Source organism: Callorhinchus milii, unplaced genomic scaffold, assembly GCF_018977255.1.
Source record: "Callorhinchus milii isolate IMCB2004 unplaced genomic scaffold, IMCB_Cmil_1.0 Scaffold3, whole genome shotgun sequence".
NCBI classification, from domain to species: Eukaryota; Metazoa; Chordata; class Chondrichthyes; order Chimaeriformes; family Callorhinchidae; genus Callorhinchus; species Callorhinchus milii.
In genome coordinates, this window is record NW_024704744.1 from 52,503,113 (window position 1) to 52,524,164 (window position 21,052).

General features: G+C 39.8%; 2 protein-coding genes across 5 annotated transcripts in view; one reads left to right on the forward strand and one right to left on the reverse strand.

The window, feature by feature from the left end:
* The window catches only part of cdk19 (cyclin-dependent kinase 19), a 70,808-nt gene extending 69,228 nt beyond the window's left edge, over positions 1-1,580 (reverse strand). For 3 of the 4 annotated variants that reach the window (XM_007893969.1, XM_007893968.2, XM_007893971.2), the window contains exon 1: positions 1,215-1,580. In XM_007893969.1, the coding sequence (XP_007892160.1) occupies positions 1,215-1,342 (128 nt within the window). In that variant the 5' untranslated portion in view covers positions 1,343-1,580. The remainder of the gene's footprint in view (positions 1-1,214) is intronic. The other variant, XM_007893970.1, reaches the window with a different exon arrangement.
* Positions 1,581-2,522: 942 nt separating this feature from the next.
* amd1 (adenosylmethionine decarboxylase 1) lies at positions 2,523-20,312 on the forward strand. Its single transcript, XM_007893966.2, has 9 exons — positions 2,523-2,906; positions 11,560-11,646; positions 13,742-13,868; positions 15,088-15,190; positions 16,151-16,193; positions 16,936-17,080; positions 17,168-17,260; positions 17,687-17,842; positions 18,473-20,312. The coding sequence occupies exons 1-9, from the start codon at positions 2,800-2,802 to the stop codon at positions 18,608-18,610; spliced, it is 999 nt and encodes a 332-aa protein (XP_007892157.1). The 5' UTR covers positions 2,523-2,799; the 3' UTR covers positions 18,611-20,312.
* The last annotated feature ends 740 nt before the right edge of the window (positions 20,313-21,052 follow it).

Genomic DNA, 21,052 nt, shown 5'->3' on the forward strand with positions numbered 1-21,052 from the left:
GTTTGTGGGACATTGCTGTGCGCAATTGGCTGCCGCGTTCGCCCACAAATATACAGTCAATTCACTTTATAGTGTGTTCTGTGAAGCGCTTTGGGACGTCCTCCCGACGTGAAAAGTGCTATATCAAATGCAAGGATTATTATTATTATTATCATGTTGCCGTACATGAGGAAGCCATTAGCAATTTTGTCAGATTATTGAAAGAAAATTGGTTGACTATTGTTAGCCTAATGAATGAAACTAGTGCCGTGATAATTGTATCCAAACTGCCCAGGGACAATCACTTTCAAAATATAAGTTAGCAATATTCCCCAGATGTCCAAACGTTTAGGGACATGGTTTTGATTTAAATAATGTTGTTTATATAAAAGGCAAATGATGAGAGTCTGGTAAATAAACAAAGTCTCCTGGAAGACGGAGGAAGAGAAGAGTAAAAGCTTTCCTTACCGACGGCATCTCTATTACCAAGGTAACACATCACTGCTGCTGGGATACGAATAAACACCTCACAGCTACCTGTGCTCACAGGGGTATGAAATCAATTGGTATGAAATCAAACGCTCAGGGTGTGAACTTGCATTCTTGATATAATGTGGGCCTGTAATCAACTGTAACCAAGATACAGTAGTTTAGCCCCAATATACTTTCATGACACAGAGTAAAAAGCAGCCTCAATCTCTGTTGAAGAGTATATAAAAGTCTCAAGTGCTAAACGGGGGCGGGGGGGTAGTCAAAACATCTCAATGATCTATTAATATAATTCAAATGAAAAAAAATAGCAAAAGCAACGCATCACGACTTTAATTTTAACATTGTGGTACTTGACACCCACTCGATAATGTTTGTATACACACTCGAGGTCTCCAGCCAATATCTGAAAACAACTCTGATAACAGACGTGTTCAGGTTCTCCAAAGAAACCCAACAGCAAACTGTTGTGTATATAGTACCCGATAACACGATTCGTGAAGGTTATAGTTTCCAAAACAAGACGAGGCCTCGCTCGGCCTGTGCTGGACTGGTGAGTAACAGGAGTGTAAACACACGACGCCGCGTACACACACACACACACACACACAAAACATAAACATTGGTTTGCGTAACACGTGAACTGAACAGCCCAGAAACGCGGCTCAACGGAAAATATAGCCCCGCACGCTCTGCCCTGAAACAACATGCCCACCAGCAACCAACCTAGTATGTCAATTCCTTACCCATCTTTTCTTTTGGCTTTATAAACATGCCCGTAGGTTCCCCGACCCACTTTGCAGCCTTCATATTCAAACAGATCTTCTACTTTCTCTCGTTCCGCGGCTAGTTTGGTTTTGAAATCGTAATCCATTGTCACTCCATAAATACATAAATAATAAACAAAACAAAGTTTCAATTAATTTAGTTTAAGCGCTACCCATTTCCTCATTTCGTGCTTTGGTTTCTCCCAACAAGTTCATACGGCGACATTTACCGTACGCGAGCTGTGGCGACGTTTGGCGGCAAGGCAATGGCGGCCGCCCGCGAGGCACGCCGGGACCTGTAGTTTCTGACGCTCTCCCCGCTCGGGCTGCCTGAGGCGTCGGCCCCGGGACAGAGACTACACTTCCCATCGGGCACCGCGGCGGACGGTCCATCCGTCTCGGTTGTCGAACCTCGGGTCCGTTTATTATTGTAAGTGGAGCAGCCGCCGCTTACATCTGCTTTATCGGTGCTGTATTTATTCAGGTTCAAAACTGACAATAAAACATTTGATTGGTGATAACGATACAACGATCATTAATATTCCCATTTCTCAATTCCCCCCCAAAAAAACCCCGCTGCTCATCCAGCAAAAGTTGCCGCCTCTCTCCCTTGTGGCGGGCGGGAAGGGAGAGAGAGCCAGAAACAGCGATTAGTTCCATTCCTCGTTCGTTCACCTCACGCCCCCATTTTCACACAATATATACTATAAAAATCTCGAAACCATGACGTTCCCCAGACTATTATGTGTATAATAAATGATAAGAATAATTATTATTTAATAGTTATCCCTCTTCTGCAGGAAATTCTAATTTGTGGTTCGAAACACATTTTACCGGTGACCGTTTATTTCCCTCCAACGTCTCTCTGTCTCCCGCCTCCCCCGTTTCCAGAAATTTAAATATGTTTGTAGCCCAAAGTCAGCCAAACACTAGCCCCAAAAGTAGCCCAATATTGCGTGTTGTCTCCTTCCTATGGGTAGAAGGGGGGCAATTTGGGTTAGTGCTCTTGAAACCATGTAAGAGAGGCGGGGGGGGAGGGGAAGGTATTTGAAGAGGAGACGTTTGACAGGTTTAACTTAAAAAATATTAAAAATTAGGCGCCCGCCCGCCCGGAGCCGTTTTTTTTTAAACCCCCCCCTCCACCCCATGACAACCAAAACCCGCCCAAAACCGGTCACGTGGTCCCAGCCCTCTTCCCGACGGCGCGAGCGCCTCGCCTTCCGTCACGTGACGATTGTGACGCGGCGCGGCTAAGGGGGAGGAGGAAGGAGAGGAGGGGAGGGGGGGCGAGGTTATATAAAGGAGTGTCGGCGGCCGGCCGGGCGCTGTTCACAGTATGGCCGGCGATATTAGCTAGCGGTCGCTCAACAAATTCTCTGTCAAAAGGGATCGGCGAAATTTAAAAAAAACAGGAAACAAAAAAAAATATATAGAAGCTGAATCTCGTGACACCCAGTAACAGAGAAATTGAAACTAACTTATTATAATTAAGCTTTTACGAAAAAAAAAGAAACAAAGTGACTTGTGTGTTTTTTTTTTTCATTTTGCGCGATTTTGTTTCACGATGGAAAACGGTGCACACTTTTTCGAAGGTACCGAGAAGCTGCTGGAGGTGTGGTTTTCTCGGCAGGATCTGTGCAAGGGATCGGGAGACCTCCGGACCATTCCAAGGTAAAAAAAAAAACACCACACGCACATGCAAACCAGCAACAAAAATGGAAATTATAATAATAATGATAATAATAATAATAAACGACGACGATGATGATGATGATGGACTGCGCGATGGGTTTCTTCTTTCTTCTTGCGTTCACGTGTCCCGGTCCTGGAGGAGGGAGGGAGGGAGGGAGGGGAAGGGAGGGAGAGAGGTCTGTTCCCAGGCGAGGTCATTGAAACGAAAATGCGCCACCACGATGTGTGTGTGTGTGTGAGAGAGAGGGAGAGAGGGGGAGAGGTACAGGGCCGGAGCAGCAGCTCGTGTGGGCTTTCGACACACACCGGTTGTCATTTGAGGGGTTTATTTTTAGTCGTCAAGGTCTTACACCTTATGTGGCACAAATCGATGTTGTCGGACGCTTCTCTTTCTTCACCCCTCTCTCCTCTCCCCCCCCCCCAAAAAAAACACACACACACACACACACACCAACCAGTCGGTGTGATCTGAGAGCCGACCGTGGCAGCGTGTGTTCGGGCCGTGCGGCGGCTCCACTCCACTCCCACTCCCACTCCCGACATTTGAGGCTGTAACGCTGTCGGTCGGTGGGTCGGTTCGGGGGGGGTGGGGGGAGAGGGGGGAGTGAGATATCTTACTGACCTCCCCCGTCACTGGCCATTACTGCCCCCCCAAAAGTGTGTGTGGTGGGGGGGGGTGTCTTCTGGTCAGTCTTTCCTTTCGTACCCCTTAAAATGGGGGAGAGAGGGGCTGAGCACATCTGACAAACCAGTAACACGCCTTTTTCAAAGCAACAGGTCAACATGTGGGTGAGGCTGTAGGGACGTGACTCCCCCCCCACCCCCCACCCGCCCTGACCGAAGCTGAGAAGGACGAGGATCCCCCCCTCCCCCCCCCCCACACACACACCCCCCACACACACACACTTCCACGTTTCAGAAATGTTGGAATATCTTTTGGGGATTTTATTAATAAAAAAAAACCCGGAAACTCCCGTCTCCTCGACCCCCCCCCCCCCTCCCCCCTCTCCCTCCCTCCCTCCCCGGACACGAGGCGCGACAAAAACTGTAGTAATGGACGCGCACTGAAAGTCGGCGGCGGTGAAGTCGTGCGAAAAGGGGTTTTTTTTTAAAAAAAATAAAACAAAATTCGCTCAAACCCGTCAAACCGGGTTTTAGTTGGAAAAAGGGGGGCGCACGGATTCGAGCCCTTTCTATAGGCCTCAACGCTGGTGCTCTTGACAGGGTAACCAGGTGATGTTACATGTTTTTTTTGTTGCACACACACACACACATCATCTCCAGGAAATATAAATGGATCCAGTATTTGTTTTGAGGGGGTGGAGGGGGCCAGTTTTGGGCAACCTTTTTCACTGAAAAGGTGCATTTTTTTTTGGGTGACTTAAGTTAAAAGAAATGGTTCGATCACTCCCTGGTTGTTTGTAGGATGTTGCTGTGTGCAACTGGTTTCACCCACAAAATGCTGTCAATCCACTTCGCAGTATAATCCTGCGAAGCACTTTGCAACGTCTCAGTGATGTGAGGCGCTGTGTCAAATGCAAGGATAATGATACTATTAAATTAAGTATTAAAATGTAGGTGATCTTTTAAATATATTTGTCTTTAACCACAACCATGTTGTCCAATATTCTCTCTGCGGTTCCTGAATGAAATGGGTAATGGTTAAAAATGGTTTAAAGTCTACTTTGCTTTGCGCAGTGCTAACTCGGGGTTAACTGGGCCTGTCCTTGCCTCCTTTTGGCGGGCTCCTCACGTGTTCGGGGCTTAAACTGCTGCTTTATTTGTGTTTAGAGATGTGACATATCTTGTAGGGTTTCCAGCCCCGATCTGCCCCCAACAGGGTGTAAATGTCCCCATTGTGTCTTGGGAAGTGAAATTGTCTTCATTCTGCTCCTTGGTTGTTGATATTAAAACAATATTCCAATATGCATGTATGGAAATTCTAATTTGCACTATATAAGTGCAGTACATGTATGGAAATTATTGGGCGTGTTCACTTGCAAGGTTTGTTCGTGTGCGAAGAGAACATGTACATGCCCCGACTTGAGCACTGCGAGTCTTGGATATGAACCCGCTCCTGCTCGACTCTCACTTCCCTCACCCCCATCCCCTGATCAGATTTCTCACTCGTCTTCCCCCGCCCTCGCCATGCAGATCCAGTTCATTCCAGTCTCAGTTTATTTTTTAAAAAGGCAGCGTCACCGTGCGAGAGGCCGGCCAGGCAGTGTGCCCAGTGAGCTGTCAATCAGTCTAATACTACTGCATTGCTCACCTCATTGCAGTCCTACCACAGATACGCTGCCCTCTAGGCTCCACTAATACTCCCTCCAGCATGCTGTGAAATGTTCTCACAAATTGCTTGCTTCCTAGGGTAACTTTCTATCTGTGTGTTCTGGTAATTTAATAACCGTTTCAGTTATACTTGCCAATGCACTCAATGCAGGCAGCTCTTTAGGAAAGCGAAGCGATTGCTTGCACGTATGGCAGCGCTCATAGTGGCGTCCCAATGCTTCTTAATTGCCAATTGGAGGTAAAACATATGACTTGCAAGAAGGCATTTGAAGTTTTTGCCCTTTTTAGGTAATTTGAGGTATCGCATGGTAAAGCATAAAATGAACAAGAAAATGCCTGGGCCCTAATTATTTTGCTAAATGAACAGGTGGCTGTGGAATCCAAAAGCATATTGGTTTGACTAAATTTAAACCACTTGATCAAGGCTTAAGAGTGCTGGGCTTCCAATGAAGTAGTGAGATCTAGTGCAACACCAACAGATTCTAAATACACTATTTATTCACTTCAGTTTTGTTTAGTATTCAAAAATACATTACAGCTGGCTACTTGGTTTAAATTATTTAACCATATCCATTTAACCATATCATACAAAGAATATATATTTTTAAAATAAAATCCTTGCATTTGATATAGCACCTCCACATTTAAAAGCACTGCATACTAGTTGCTGTAAAGTTTGACAGTATTTGTAGTCACAGGCATACACGGCAGCCAATTTCCATACAGTGTCTCAAAAAATAGCCATGAAGTGTGTGACCATTCAGTGTGTGGTCATTCACTTCAACAGCACCACCAACAACTCGCATTTATATTACGCCGGGCAACGTCCCAGACCTATCGGGATACATCCTTGTCACCAATTTGCATTTAGTTTCTTTCTCCAATTTGGTGAGGCAAATCTTGAATCAAAAAGAAGGGCATTGCCTCCAAATTTGATCTGAAACCACAGACTTTGTGAAGGAGATCAGACAGAATGAATTGAGGGTTTATGCCTGACTAATATTTTCTTAAAACGTGATTGCTAATTCAGTTTGTTAATACTGTAGTTCTTTGTAAAGAGTTTATTCTATTAAAACAGTTCTGTTTTGCAATCTGTTTGGTTGTACCATTCATTGTACAATACATGTTTTCTGCACGTAAGGTATAGCACTGTGCAGTACTGTATATGGAAAGAATGGGCTGCCATAGCTTTAATACGCATGGGTTAAACAAGGTACAGAAAACTTGCCTTAATATCATTTGTTATGCGTAAGTCATATAAAATCCGGCTTATACATAACTTTACATAACTCATATATGGTACAAGTTTCACAGAACTCATACTTTGCATAAGTTATATAAAATGTATGGTCCCAACTGATACGACTTGTGTGAGGTTTACTATAATGAGAAATCTTGTCATGTTTCCCCCATCCTGGGACATTGATATTCCAGTGTTAAAGTTCAGTTTATACGTAGAGGATTAATGTTGATTTGCTTTAAGTTATCCGCTTGTCAAATACAGTCCAGTTTTCCTCCTTAAAATAAATGGAAATTAGTCTGTTAATGGTGTAGTGTAAAGCAGTTCCTCCTTATCTTCAGTAATTCCATTCTTCTGATGTAGTATGAATGTCCTCTCTAATGCTTGCCATAATTTATTGCATCCATAGAAAGGGTTGTTATAAGGCTGCCAAAACACTACAGTTTATTTAGATTTCCTTTTAAACTTGCCTTTTAAGGTCTGAATAATTTAGATTGCTGGAACTGGTATTTGCACTATAACATTCACAAGCTATTTGAATTGAAGTCCAGTGTGATAAAAGTCAAAGTATAAGAACCACTAGAATTGTGTATAATTGAAAACTAGAACAATATGTCTAAGAAGGGGTTTAGGAGGAACAACTTAATGCAGAGGGTGGTGAGAATGTGGAACTTGCTGTTGGAGGCTGAGGTTGAAGCAAATACCATCGATATATTCAGTGAACAAGCTTGTGCACAATTTACCAAGATTTAAAACTAGGCAATGGAATGGAGAACTAAACTCTAATTTTTTTGTAGTTCTGCTTTTCAGCCTTCTGCTTCTCAATGTGTTCATTGAGACCAAAGCATTTGTGATTAATCAATGTGCCAAATATATATATATATATTGTACTTGGGCCACTGCATTTAGCTTTCGTGTATGCCCACCACACCATATCCCACTCCCTCCTCCCAAAAGGTCTTTATGCCAAAATTGGAAGAAGGAAGTGTTAACTTTCTGGAAAAAAATTCATTCATAATTTGCTATCCAATAACCACTGATGTCAAACGTGTAATATGTACATCATAACTTTTAAATCAACCCATGTCGGGACTTGGAATCACATAGTCTAAGGTGACACTCAAATACAGTGCTGGGGGCTGTGATTCATTGTCAGACGTGCCATCCTTCGGATGAGATGTTAAACTAAGGTGGACTTTAAAGATTCCAAAGCACTATTCGAAAAGAGAAAGAAGAATTTATCCAAGTGTCCTGACCAAAAACCCTCCAAATAAACTTGGTCACTCGCTCCATGGCTATTTGTAGGACATTACGGTGCACAACTAGCTGCCGCGTTTCGCCCACTAAACAATCAATCCAATATTTACATTGTATCCTGTGAAGCTTTGAAATGTCAACGATATGATAAGGAATTATTTCAAAGGCAAGGATTATTATTATGACATTTGTTTCCAAAACTATAACATCAAAATGTTACTTCGCATATAATTGCTGTCAAGTGATTGAATTTGTTGAGAAAAGAGGTGGCAGTCAATTTGCTCAGCAAAAACAAACCATGAAGTAAATAACGCATTTAGCCAGAAAATTGTAGCCAGAACTCTGGGAAAATACGCCCTTCTCTTTTCAAGTAAAGTCACGGCATCTTTAATGTCCACTTGAAGCTAAGTAGATTGGACTTTGGTTTAACAACTTATCCAAAGAACAGCGCCTTCAATAATGTACTACTGCAGTAAAGTAGTGGAAGCTCAATTCCAATATGAGACTTGAACACACAACCTTTTAACACAGAGGTATGAGTGTTACTAACTGAGCAGAGACACTATATCAAAAACACAGTACAACCATAGGGAGTTAGTGCATTGTATAATTTTTTATAAGCCAATCCCTTATATTGTTCTAATGAATTGTTTCTAATGAATCAATTGTTCTAATGAAAGTTATAAAAAGAATAAATTATGACAATCTGTGGGATAGAATTTATTTCTCTTTCATGTTAACCATAATTTTTTTGTGAGATTAGGTTAGCTCAGTTATATATTTCAGTCTGTTTTATATAACACTAGCTCCAATAGCTAAGTAAGCAACTGATTGGGCTTCTTAAAGCTGACAAAGCATGGCCTTTTGGTGAAGGTTTTTGTGTAGAAAAATGGCTTCTTTGGTGGGAAATGAATTTTAAGATATCCTTTGGTAATCCTGAGTTCATTGTGCACCTCATTCTATGGTGTGCGGTAGATGTTCTTGATTTGAAGAATGCAATACAATTTGCATTTATATGATGCCTTTCAACAATAGCAACAACTCGCATTTCTATAACTCCTTTCACACAGTGTTGTGTTTCGGAGCACTTAGCAGTGATGCAACCTGAAACTGAGGCGTGGGGAGGGAGAGGTGATCATAAGCATGGTCGAAGAGGAAGGTCTTAAAGTCTCTGTGCTGTGGGCAGGGCAGAACCCAGACTGGAAGGGCTGGAGTAAGGATTGGAGAGAGAGATGTGGAGTCCTATAGCTCAGTGGTTAGAGCACTCGCTTTGCAAGCGAGAGACCTGAGTTCAATTCCAGGCAGGGCGAAACCTTGGGCAAGTTTCCTAACTCCACACGCCTAATAATAATCCCTCCAAAAACAATAATAAAATTGGTCATTTTCAATCTACGACTGTTTGTGGGACATTGCTGTGCGCAATTGGCTGCCGCGTTCGCCCACAAATATACAGTCAATTCACTTTACAGTGTGTTCTGTGAAGCGCTTTGGGACATCCTCTCGACGTGAAAAGCGCTATATCAAATGCAAGGATTATTATGTGAGAGAAGTTGATTTGCAGCAATGCATTCCAGAACTTTGGCAGGGGAAAGCAAGCAGGAAATTGGCCAGCAGCTTATCAATTAGAGGGATCAAGGGTGGGGTTTTTGAAGGGTGGATGGGATGGAGCCTGGTTGGTGCGGAGGAAGCTTTTTCCAAGGGAGTGCCTGGAGGAAGGGAGGGGATATGAGAAGAGAAGGAGTGGTCTGTGATGGACAGATCAGGGATGTCAAGGCTTGGTGTACCTTTCACATCAGGAGGACATCTCGTATCTTTTAATACTGCTGATGGGGATGGGGAAAGGAAAAATGAAAATGTGGTCAAAAGGGTAGGTCTTGAGATAAATCTTGAAAGAAGGAGGCGAGGGAGTGCAGGATGGAGTTTGAGAGAGCGGGGGCAAAATGGCTGAAAACCTGCCGATGGTGGGTGGATAGGGTAAGGGACATGAAGCAAGCGGGTGTTTTCTGAGAGAAAGGATTGGACAATTCGGTAGAGTTGAAGGAGGTGGAGGGATTTAAAGGTGAGAAAGAGGATCTTGAATTTGAATTTGAATTTGGTGGGTGGGGAACCAATGAAGCTAGCTGATCAAGCATTGAAATTATAAGCTTGTAGATCCTGGTGCGGGAGAGCACACAGGCTGCAGAGTTCTGGATTGTCTGCAGCTTGTGTCGGGCAGAGCGATAGCTTAGTCAAGCTGAATGATAGCCATGTAGGTCCTCCATTTTGATAACTGTTTCACCTGGTCCAGAAATTGCTGGTGTAAGTCCTCTTGTACTTTCCTCGTTGGTGTTCTAATATGTGAGACTTTCACAATTTAGCTTGATCATGCTCTTGTCCAATATTGATAAAATATGCTTCCAATAGGAGAGTACTGGAATGTAGTGCTTTTGCCACAATCTCCCTTTTTCGTTTGCTCCACCACAGCCACATTGTCCTCAAAATATGGTTGTTTGAGGCACAGCTGCTTTTCTGGTTCACATTCAGCTAAGTCAGTGTAGACCACTGACTCCTGCTGAAGCATCACCACAGCATTTATCCACTGAGCTATCAGGGAGCCTTGCACTTCAGTAAGTATAACTGAAATTGGAATTGTAGGTCAAGTCTCTACTTTACAAATGCAGCTTGGCAAGCATTAACACTGCAAATAGGATAAACAGGTCTGGGAAGTTCCACTCACCAGCTTTTCGAGGTCACTTTCTCATTGTGACCTGTTTAAATATACCTGACTTATTTCTGGGGAAGATATAGTCATGTGTTGGATTCCTACAATTGCTGAATTTTCAGATCCTTAAACATTTTCACTAACTGACCAAATGCATTCATGTAAATGCAACAAAGAGCATTCATAGTTTAGCATTTGTATGTAAGTCAACGTGTCTCAAAAGCTCTTCATAATACCAGCATGTTTAGGACTGAGACAGCTACTTTGCATGTAGCAAAGAACCCTGAGGTATTCTTTTAAGAAGTCTAAAGAAATGTCTGTGTTTGTGGCCTGTTGCTTGACATTTTCCTAATGAAGGATGATTTTTAAGAAAAGGGGAAAAGAGCTATTATGCCAAGTAGTTTACATTTTGAAGGAGCACTAATTATCCAACTCCAGGTTAGAATCTGCCTTGAAGTTTGTATCAATTTACTCCAGTTTGACAGTCATTCTAAATGAAGCCTATGCTATTAAAACAATTGCTAAATGTGTGCAATTTAAGCTAAGATCAATGCTTATAGAAAATTTCCACACAAGGGGGCTAAATCAGGGCCCATTGACTGTCAAACTAATATTGGGTCTTGATTTGAACGGTTATCAAGCTGAAGTAAATTGATATAAATGTATTCAAAGATAGATTCTAACCCGAGGCTAGATATAGTGTCGGTTTGTGAAATTTACTGTCCCTTCAAAATATTAAATATTTGGGCATAGTAACTGTTCTCCCTTCACAAACACTGCTACTAATATACTAGTTTTTCTCTCCAAAAGAAGACCTATCAACCTGTTTAAACTGTTACCATATACCAGTACTGTGGTGTGATCAATAACAATGAGATACAGTGTTTGGGGAGTCGGGCATTGATCCTGAGACTGTGCTGCCACCAAACTAATTAACATTGTATATTGTTAGCTAAAGACAAACTGATTTTTAGAATATGTAGGTGACTTTAAGATTAATCGGATTAATCGGATATCAGTTGATATAGTTCTTTGATCACAAATGCTATAGTATTCAATGTGTTTTGGATGCTTATTTCTTTTGTAGAATGAGGCTTCAGATATCAGAATGACTTTCAAGGACTTGTGGTTTCTTTTTATAGGTTTGAGTGGGACAAACTATTGGAAAATGTGCATTGTTTGATCATAAGTGTGACAAAGACAGACTGGCAGGAAGCCTATATACTCAGGTAAGTAAATCTTTGATTGTTTTTTTTTCTGTATTAGCCAATTAGAATGTGCTATTATTGATCAACAAGCGCATTTTTGTGAGGATAGAACCAGTAGGTGAGGAAAGGAGTAGAGATTCAAAAGTTCAAAAGGCTTAAAGACAACTAGATCACTATAATTGAGTGTTATTTTACTTGCCATATCAATTCAGGCTTAAGCAGGGCTTAATCAGTTTATATGGCTCTCAAACGGTGTGGTTGGAGGGGAGTGGATCAAAATGTTTTAGAAACACATTTATTGCCTTTACAAAAGGCCCACATCCAAATCTGGGATATTTATAGTGTTGACTGACCTATTTAAACAATTCTTACAATTAAGCATGTTAAAGTGCAATGCTACCTGACATAGAGCAATCTGAACAGTGGAAGCATAACTGTTATCGTTTAGTGCATTATAATGGTTTTAATTAGAATAGTATTTGATCAAAATTATTAGGGCAATGTAGTTAGGGAAAATATAAGATATAATTACTTTTTAAAACCCTGTAGAGCAAAGGAGGCACCTATCATGCTATTATAGGGCAACAACAACTTGAATTTATATAGTGCTCTTTGTGTAGAATAATGAGTCATAGCACTGATAGTGCCTCAGCGCGAGTGAAATGCCTTCAAAGGAGAAAAATGGTTTACTTGCTGAAATATAATTACAAAACAATAAGCAGCTGATTCTTTGATTCATCTAATTTAGTGTTCGCTACTTTCAGTGAGATGTTAAAGATAATGGAGCAGGGTATTAGTGCCATTATTGAAGTCAGTGATCTGGATCTAGAAATCTTCCAAAATTTGAAAAGACGAAGGTCAGGGAAGGAAAATCTCTAGGGAGTTAGTTCTGGTCAAAATATTCCAGATACCCTGGAGATTATTGAAGCGAGCACTCTGTTCAAGGTAATCCCCAGCATTGAAAGAAAAAGCATGTCACACAGCACCTCTATTCAAGTTTAAAAGACATAATAACAGGTACAAGTGCTTTAGACTGCACTTGTCCTATACTCGACTATATGTATTTTAGGTATTATTGGTTCTCATCACCACTGTCCTTTACAAGCTTTAGATTGCTTGCAATACTTTTGAACCACACATTTCTCTAGGCTTTTATTCTGCCTTTGAAAACCCCTTATTGCACTATGGTTTCTTTTAAGTTTTGGGAATATTTTTCCATATTCACTTCTTGTACCAATTCCAACCAAAGGAGTTTGTGGCTTCTATGCCTCCGCTGCGAATAATAATAATCCTTGCATTTGATATAGCACCTTATCATGTTGTTGAGACGTTTCACAGTGCTTCACAGAATGTATTGTAAAGTGGAGTCACTGTGTTTTGTGAGTGAAACACGACTGCCAATTGTGCACATCAGTGTCCTACAAAGTGGTGAATTGAGTAACCGTTTTTTTAATGGAGGGATTGTTACCCCTGGAAAGCGATCCACCAAATCGACTATTAACCGGGTTCCTACTTACTACTAGGTAAACAGAGGCGTGTGGAGTAAGAAAACTTGCCTAAGGTTTCGCCATGCTGGGAATCAAATCTAGGTCCCTTTGCTTGCGAGGCGAGTGCGCTAACCACTACGCTACAGGAATCCAGATAATATATTATATATAATATATTACTGCTTTTCCCCAGGGCAAAATAATTGTATCAGGTGGGACTTTCTAAACAAAAGGAACAGGATGAATAAATATGTTTTTCAGTTCAGTTTGGGGGACTTGTGGAGAAGTAGTACCAATTTGTATACATTTACCTTTCCATTTCATTTTTGCATTACATTGAAATTATGAGCATCCTTTTAATGCATTGACTTAAAATCAGAATGAAGACAATTGAACTGCGGTCAGAAAGCATTTCTCCACATAGAGGTTGTGGAGTTTAGGACTGCACTGTTCCACAAAGCTGTAGAGACAAAACCCCTGGGTCTGAGAGGTATTGAGAGTTTTAGCAAAAGAAATTGGGATTAAGTCATGATCAATATTTTTCACATTTAAGTTAATAGAGCACAGAGCAAATGTTGGGGCAGAAGAGAGAATTCCTTTTAACCCTGGATTTTTTGTTGTATATGCAGTGAGAGTAGCATGTTTGTCTCCAAGAGACGTTTCATTTTGAAGACATGTGGTACTACCCTCTTACTGCAAGCACTGGTGCCTCTGTTGGAGCTCGCTCGTGAATACTGTGGCTTTGACTCCATTCAGGTAAGTTGAGACCACGTCCAATAGATTTGACTATTGAATCGACAAAGCCTCCAAAGTAATTTAATATACTCCATCAAAAAATTGTGATATGGTTTATTGATTGATAAGCAGAAACTAATCAAAGTATTTTGGACATCAGTAAGATTTCTCTCTCTGGGTGATTTGCATCATAAATATACAGTCTGAAAAGCATGACCAAACAATTGGCTTGCGAAACAATTCTGAAATCCCAGAACAATCTGATGATCAACTTTATATACCTCAGTGAGATTTGGGGCATTTCTTAACCCAGCAGCAGGGGAACTTCTTATCTAGCAAAGAATTTATTTTAAGTGCGAACTGAAATTGTAGATATTTCCACATTCCTTACATGGGCATAAATACATCTACAAATGTTTTGCACTTCTATTTGAAACATTTGTGAAAGTGACCAGTTGTGTCACTCGTAATACAGAACAACTCTTACCTCACTTCACAGAAAAGTGTTGTAATAGGTGCTTTCTGCACATATTGTGCAGTGGCTGTTTTTAATGTGCTTCCTTATAATGTAGAGTCTGAATTTATAGACCCGATTCACTACATTGTAACCAGTTGCCCTGTACTAGTCATTGATATCATAAACCTGATATCGCTACTGTGGTGCTGGAGATATCAGTTGGTTGCAGTAGAACTGATCTTGAGTAGTGACAAGTTTCAATAAATGTTTAAATTTGTGCCAATGTATTTGATGCTTGAATCAGAATTCAAGTTTTAAAGCAAAGAATAAAAAAAAGTAAGTCAACAAGCTGTTAATAGTTAGCTATTTGATTTAAACTAATCAGTTAGCACTGATTATTTTTCTAATGCGTCATTGCAGTGAGGTGAAATTAGATTCATAATTAGGATCACACAAATGGATAGTATAGTGTGAAGTTGCATTGGATCAGTTGTGAAAAATGGTTGTTAATAAATAACATTAAAACATCAGGCGCACACATTTTACTGACCTTAATGCAGGTTATGATTATCAAGCTTTCATTGCTGACAGTTACATCATTTCTGCTACCAGATACATCAGTGTAAGGATTATTTTGTTTTGCTAGTATAATTTTGATTGTTTAATACTAATGGACTCACAAGCACGGATTTTTAATCTGATTAATGATGTTAATCTGAATATGCTCCAAATTTTGTTCATGGAAAACTTGTGGCCACATCTGTTTTTTAATAAACCGTGCAGGATTTCTTCTATTCCCGCAAAAACTTCATCAAGCCAGTACATCAGGAATACCCACACAGGAACTTTCAGGAGGAGGTTGAATTTCTGAATGTAGTGTTTCCAAGTAAGTTTGGATCAGTGAAAATTTCCATTTGAGATGTTTAATAGAAGCTGTGTAAAATTGCAATACTGTCCTCAACGTGGTGCTGTCTAATTTTAGCATTTGAGCAATGCGGGGGTAAGATCTGTTGATCAGAGTTCTTCCTCCATCCTGTAACTTGCCTCCACTACAAAATATAAATGTTTTAATTTCTCCAACTCAAGTTTTGTGGACTTTGCCACTCTGGATACTGGACTGACATTTTCCCCAAATTCATTTAACTTTGGGCTCCATATAGCAAAAGGTTTTCTAAAACTGTTGACTCTGAGATAGTACATGTTGCAAAGGCTATACTGCACAAAGGGTGATGATATTACAAACTGGCAGTGTTTTATATAAAGAGAATGTTTTCCTTGTTGTCTGAGAACTTCAGACTGTTTTTGTCTGCACTCTAAATTTTTCTCCTTGCTTCTGAAAGCAGTGGCATATGGAGTGCCTACAGTGTTTTGGCATTGTGCCCAAATGATCCCATTACCTGCGAGTCCAGACTGTTAGTTGACTATATGTAGGGGACATGACAACTGAGCCCAGATTATGGCTTCACACAATGACTACAGGTACATTTTCCAACATTGGTCATTGGATAGATGAGAAACCATAGCTAATTCCCCATGTCCTCTCCTCGCCCACAAGTGCTGAGTCCAACTTAATCATTTTAAGGTTTACAGAAGCATCCCATGGCTGTGCTATTCACGTCATTAAGATAATATGACGGATGGAACTTTCAGCCTGGTTCTGTTGTGTTGCATGCGGGAGACAACTAGTGGACAGTAGTGACAGAAACATTTTTTTACAGACTGGCAGCCACTCCTTTTTTCAATTCAAAATTGAGGAGTAAAGAAACTTCCTTATGTTTGCCGTCTAAAATCTGAATTAAACCATTATAGAAAAATATCCCTAATTTAATATTTTATTCAATATTAGATGGGGCGGCCTATTGCATGGGACGCATTAATTCTGATTGTTGGTAAGTAACTGAATTCAAAATGTTCAATGTCCAGAATCCTCAATCTGGGATTCCATTGACTTGGAATCCTTGCAGTTGTGTATCTTACTGTTTAACAATTTAATTTAGAGGGAAAAAGAATGCAAAGTTGTCGTGACACAGCTTGGTATCAAAATGGAGTTAATGAGAGTGCCAAATGCATATACTGGAGATGTCCCTGTTTTATTCGGTACCCAGAATAGTTCCATTTGCTAATTCTGACATCAAAAGTAGCTTTTAATAGGGAATACACTTTTAGTTTGTCTCTTGTTAAGCAGTTGTTCTAAGTCAGTTAGTGGCAGTCATGTTCATCCCTGCACAAGTCAGTAAAACATCAGCCTAAGGGGATCAGCCACTGAAATGCACTGAGCTCAGATGGTTTCAGTTCAGTGTGTTATTGCTTTCTTCATTTTTAAAAGTACATTTGTAGGTTAACCTTTAGAAGTTAGTTTGTCACTAAAAAAAATTAGTCAAATGCAAGGATTATTAGTATTGTGCGTATTCATTTACATTAGTGAGTCTCAACAACTTGAGGCTTAAACTTGAGCTCTGGTTCACGGTACCTGAAATGGTACAAGGTACCATACAAACGCTCTGAGACGCTACCCTGCATGAACTGCACTATATAAATGCATGTTGTTGTTGAAATGTTAGACACTGAAACCTATTTTAGAATGTTCTTGTGAAATAGTTGATTTATGTAAGTATTGCTTATTTTATTCAGGTACCTTTACACTCTGGATATGCCAGAGGACAGTGGGATCAAACAGCCAGATCAGACACTGGAGGTCCTGATGAGTGAGCTTGACCCAGCTGTCATGGACCAGTTCTTCATGAAAGATGGTGTTACTGTAAATGATGTCACTCGAGTATGTACTGCATTAATTTTGCTTGGTTCACATATAGTGCATTTTTAGGAATACTTCCCAGAGTCTTAATGTGATTTTCCAATTTAGATGAGTGGAATTCGTGACCTGATACCAGGTTCAGTCATTGATGCTACATTGTTCGATCCTTGTGGCTATTCGATGAATGGAATGAAAATTGATGTAAGTTTTTAAACCATATTTTTAAGATTAGCTTCTTGCTTAAGTTGGTCTTTTATAGCCATGATGTTTGTTTGATTGCACAATAAGATGATTGCAGTTGCTAATGTTCCTTCAATGATGTCATAGTTTTTTTAGTAATGTTAAAAATTATGTCAGTGGTGATAGACCTGTTAAAAACATCCCATTTCTGTACATTCAGGATCTAACTAAAACTGCAGTAGAAATGCCAGATTTAAAATGTCTAGGAAGGGTTCAATTTAATGATGTTGCAGATATCCATGCAGGAGAGAGGAGAAGCACTTTGAGATGTTTTGTTGATGCAGTAATTCAAAGAGATTATTATTAAGTAGGGCTATCAAAGCCGTAGATATTTAAATTTATAAACAAATTATTACTATGTATTAAGCACCCTGTTTTTTCTTTAAGGGAACTTACTGGACAATTCACATTACTCCAGAACCAGAGTTCTCCTATGTTAGTTTTGAAACTAACCTGGCCCAAGCATCCTATGAAGATCTGATTAAAAAAATTGCAGATATCTTCAAGCCAGGGAAATTTGTTACAACCCTTTTTCTTAACCAGGTGAGAATGGATGTGAAACTACATGTGCTTTTGACTTCAGAATTTGTGGTACTTGTATTACCAGATAGTTATGCTGATTATATAATATTTCAGATTTATATTACACTTCAATTGTTAAGATATTCATTTCCTTTTCCTATGTGGATCCTGACAGTCTATACACATTTGTAGTCTAGAGTGAGGTACTCCAAAGATTCTCTGATGGATGCAACTGATTTTTACTTTCCTTTGTCCAATTGCCATTACCCCAATTTTCTTGCAGTGTTTGCACAATCATAATTTTGTGTGAGGAGCATCTGAAGATAAATATAAAAATGATTGAATGAAATATAGGAATGCATAATTTGTCAATAATGAATGATTTTTATTTTAGTTTGACCAGTGATAACTTAATTTTGAGAATTGGTTTAGTTTATAACAACAACCACCAACTTACATTTATATAGCACCTTTTGCGTCAGATGGACGTGCCAAGGTGCTGGACAGTTGAAGTTTTGCACCCAAGCTGGGGGTTGGAACTGAGGGATAGAGGGTAGGAGGGTGAGAGAATGGCTGAAGTATCCATCTATGCAGGTGTAGCTTCAAGGAGATCCTTTGTAATTGTATGCTGAATGCTTTATTTTGTTACAGAGCTCCAAATGCCGCTCATTTTCTTCTCCACAAAAAATTGAAGGATTCAAGCGCCTCGATCGCCAGTGTGCCCAGTTCAACAATTACAATTTTGTCTTCAATAGTTATGTCAAGAATTGTCAGCAACAGCAGAGTTGAATACCAAAAATGAAGAAACGCAAAAAGAAAATGTGCGAAGTGGATGGTGGCAGTACTTTAGTTAAAAGTAGCAAGGGCCAAACTTTACACTGTCACCATCTTATCCATGTTGTAGGCCCTACATGTAATCATAACAATAGAATTGTGTCCATTTCGAAATGTAAGCGTTATTGTAACAAAGAGTTGGATATCTTGCATGAATGCTCTTTTCTTTGTTTAGGTAAGCTAGGCCATTCTTGCTGTGATATTGAAGTGCATGTAGAAAAATTCAGTGCTTATTGTTTACAGTTATACAGCACTTGCAAATTTGGAATTGTGAGATATGTAGGTTTTCTATGGGTGTCGCCAAAAATTCCCCACAGACAAGGCTTTCGTGCTCACTAAATCTGAGCCCTGGCATGTTTAAAACACTTTGCTTCTTAGTTTCTTTCAGCCAAACTTCGTAAAGACTAGTTCTTCAATCGCTATCATGACTTGCAATACTTATACTAGCCATTCTGTGTTGTTTGACCAAAATGTGTGGTAGTTTTGTGTTACAGTTGGGATTCCTGTGTAATTCCATTTTTTGACCTAAAAGAGCAAGGCTGAAGCTTGGCACATTCCGTAAGAATACATTTTTGAAAGAGCTCAGATAGTTGGATGAAAAGGCTGTGGAACCTTCTGTTTTAAACATGCCAGGGATAACTCCAGAACGTTTTGTATGTCCTGCTTGTATAAATGTCCGCAGGCATTGATGGCATAAACTGTAATGGTTCCGTTTTAAAATCTTTTTTTGTTTGAGCAGCATCAAAGCTTTTGTCCAGTGACTGAAAACAATCCCATGACTGCATGGTCCATGCAACAATTCTGCTGGTGCTGTGACTAATTTGGTCATAAATTGTTTGCTACATTTATTTTGGCCTGGTGACGGTAGACATAGATAGGAAATGACCAGTCAGGAAGGCATAATCACAAATCAAAATGGAGTACATTTGTAAGTGATGGAAATTAAAATGACAACATAGTTATGGCTAATTCTTAATGAGTTTCAAGATATTAGGGCTGGTTTGTATCAGTGTGCAGTTTTTTGGGAGCTTGATGAGAAATTATTCCTGGAACATGACATGAATATACTCTTCTCTTCCTTCCCTCAAAAAGGTGAATGGTTTTCTGTTATTTTTCTCAAAACCTTTATAAGAGTGGTTTACAAACTGATTATCAAATGATTGTGGTATTTGCCACTTTTATTTTTATTGCTATTGCAGATCATATTTAAACTTCATTAGAAGTTCTGATAGTTCACTGTGGTGTTAAAAGAAACCTTGTGAGATTTATTTTGTGGACCAATCATTTTTGAAGATTTTTTTGAACGAGTATAATTTTGGGATGATTGTATGAATATCCACAAGTCTTCACATGATGAAAGTTTCAGATGACATCCAGAAATGGTCAGGCACTACTATTCTATAATAAATTCAAACAAGATTGCACTACTTTTACAAGATATAATATTTTTTGAGAGGTTATCAGCTCTTACTGTGAAACAAAAGTTCTAGTAAGTGGAAAGTGATTTTGCTGATGCTGCTTTTAGTTGAATGGGGATGAGGGGAAATTTTGGCATCAACTGTTTTTGCCAAGTATTAAAATATTTTAATCATTCAAAATCTTTTCTAAATCTATCTAATGCAAGATTGATGCTCCCAATAAAATGAGTTTGACTGAATTTTATTAATTTCATCAGGCTTGTTTAACAATCACACTTACATGCCTATTTATTGTTTATGCAGTAATGTTGTTCAAATCTTGGGATCACTCCAAATACACACCAATGTAGTGTTCAGGTTATAGAATAAGTTGTATTCTCTCCTTCATTTTGGTTCCTTGCTCTGCAATGGAATGATCAAAATGTATTTTCCATCTAGTCCACAAGGGTTCCAGTGGCTATTTTATTGACACTTTACTCCATGTAGGGATGTTTTCTCCACCGTTTGGGTTCTTCATCCTCTGCAAAATAGAATTAAATTAACCAGAAGGAGGTCATTCAACCCATTTAAAACAGACCCTTCATCTCGGTTATTAGTTAATCATTGCTGGATGCCTTAGATCCCATGACACTATTCTAAAAGAGAAGGAAGTTTCTTCTGATGTGTTGGCCAACAATCCCACAATTATTTTTTAAAAATGGTCATTCACTTCATGGCTGTTTGTGGGATATGCTGTGTGCAGTCACATTCACTCACAAAACGCACAGTAGCTCCATTTTACAGTATATCCTGTGAAGTGCTGAGATGTCCTCTTGATGTGAAATGCACTATACCAAATGTAGGGATTATTATATCCAGGTGGTGCTTCCTGGCTCTGTTCAGTTTGTTCCTGACTTGTAGAGACCTTTGTACCTTGTGTCATGTTGGAAGTTTTCAAACAGAGGTAAAGGAAGATTAAGCATTAAAGTACTGTGTGGAG

What these genes read in the sequence shown, in the direction of transcription:
- amd1 (XM_007893966.2), top strand. Translation starts at nt 2,800, where the DNA reads ATGGAAAACGGTGCACACTTTTTCGAAGGTACCGAGAAGCTGCTGGAG. An exon ending in GACCTCCGGACCATTCCAAG is followed by an intron (nt 2,907 to 11,559) that starts GTAAAAAAAAAA and finishes TTCTTTTTATAG; the next exon opens with GTTTGAGTGGGACAAACTAT. An exon ending in GTGGCTTTGACTCCATTCAG is followed by an intron (nt 13,869 to 15,087) that starts GTAAGTTGAGAC and finishes TAAACCGTGCAG; the next exon opens with GATTTCTTCTATTCCCGCAA.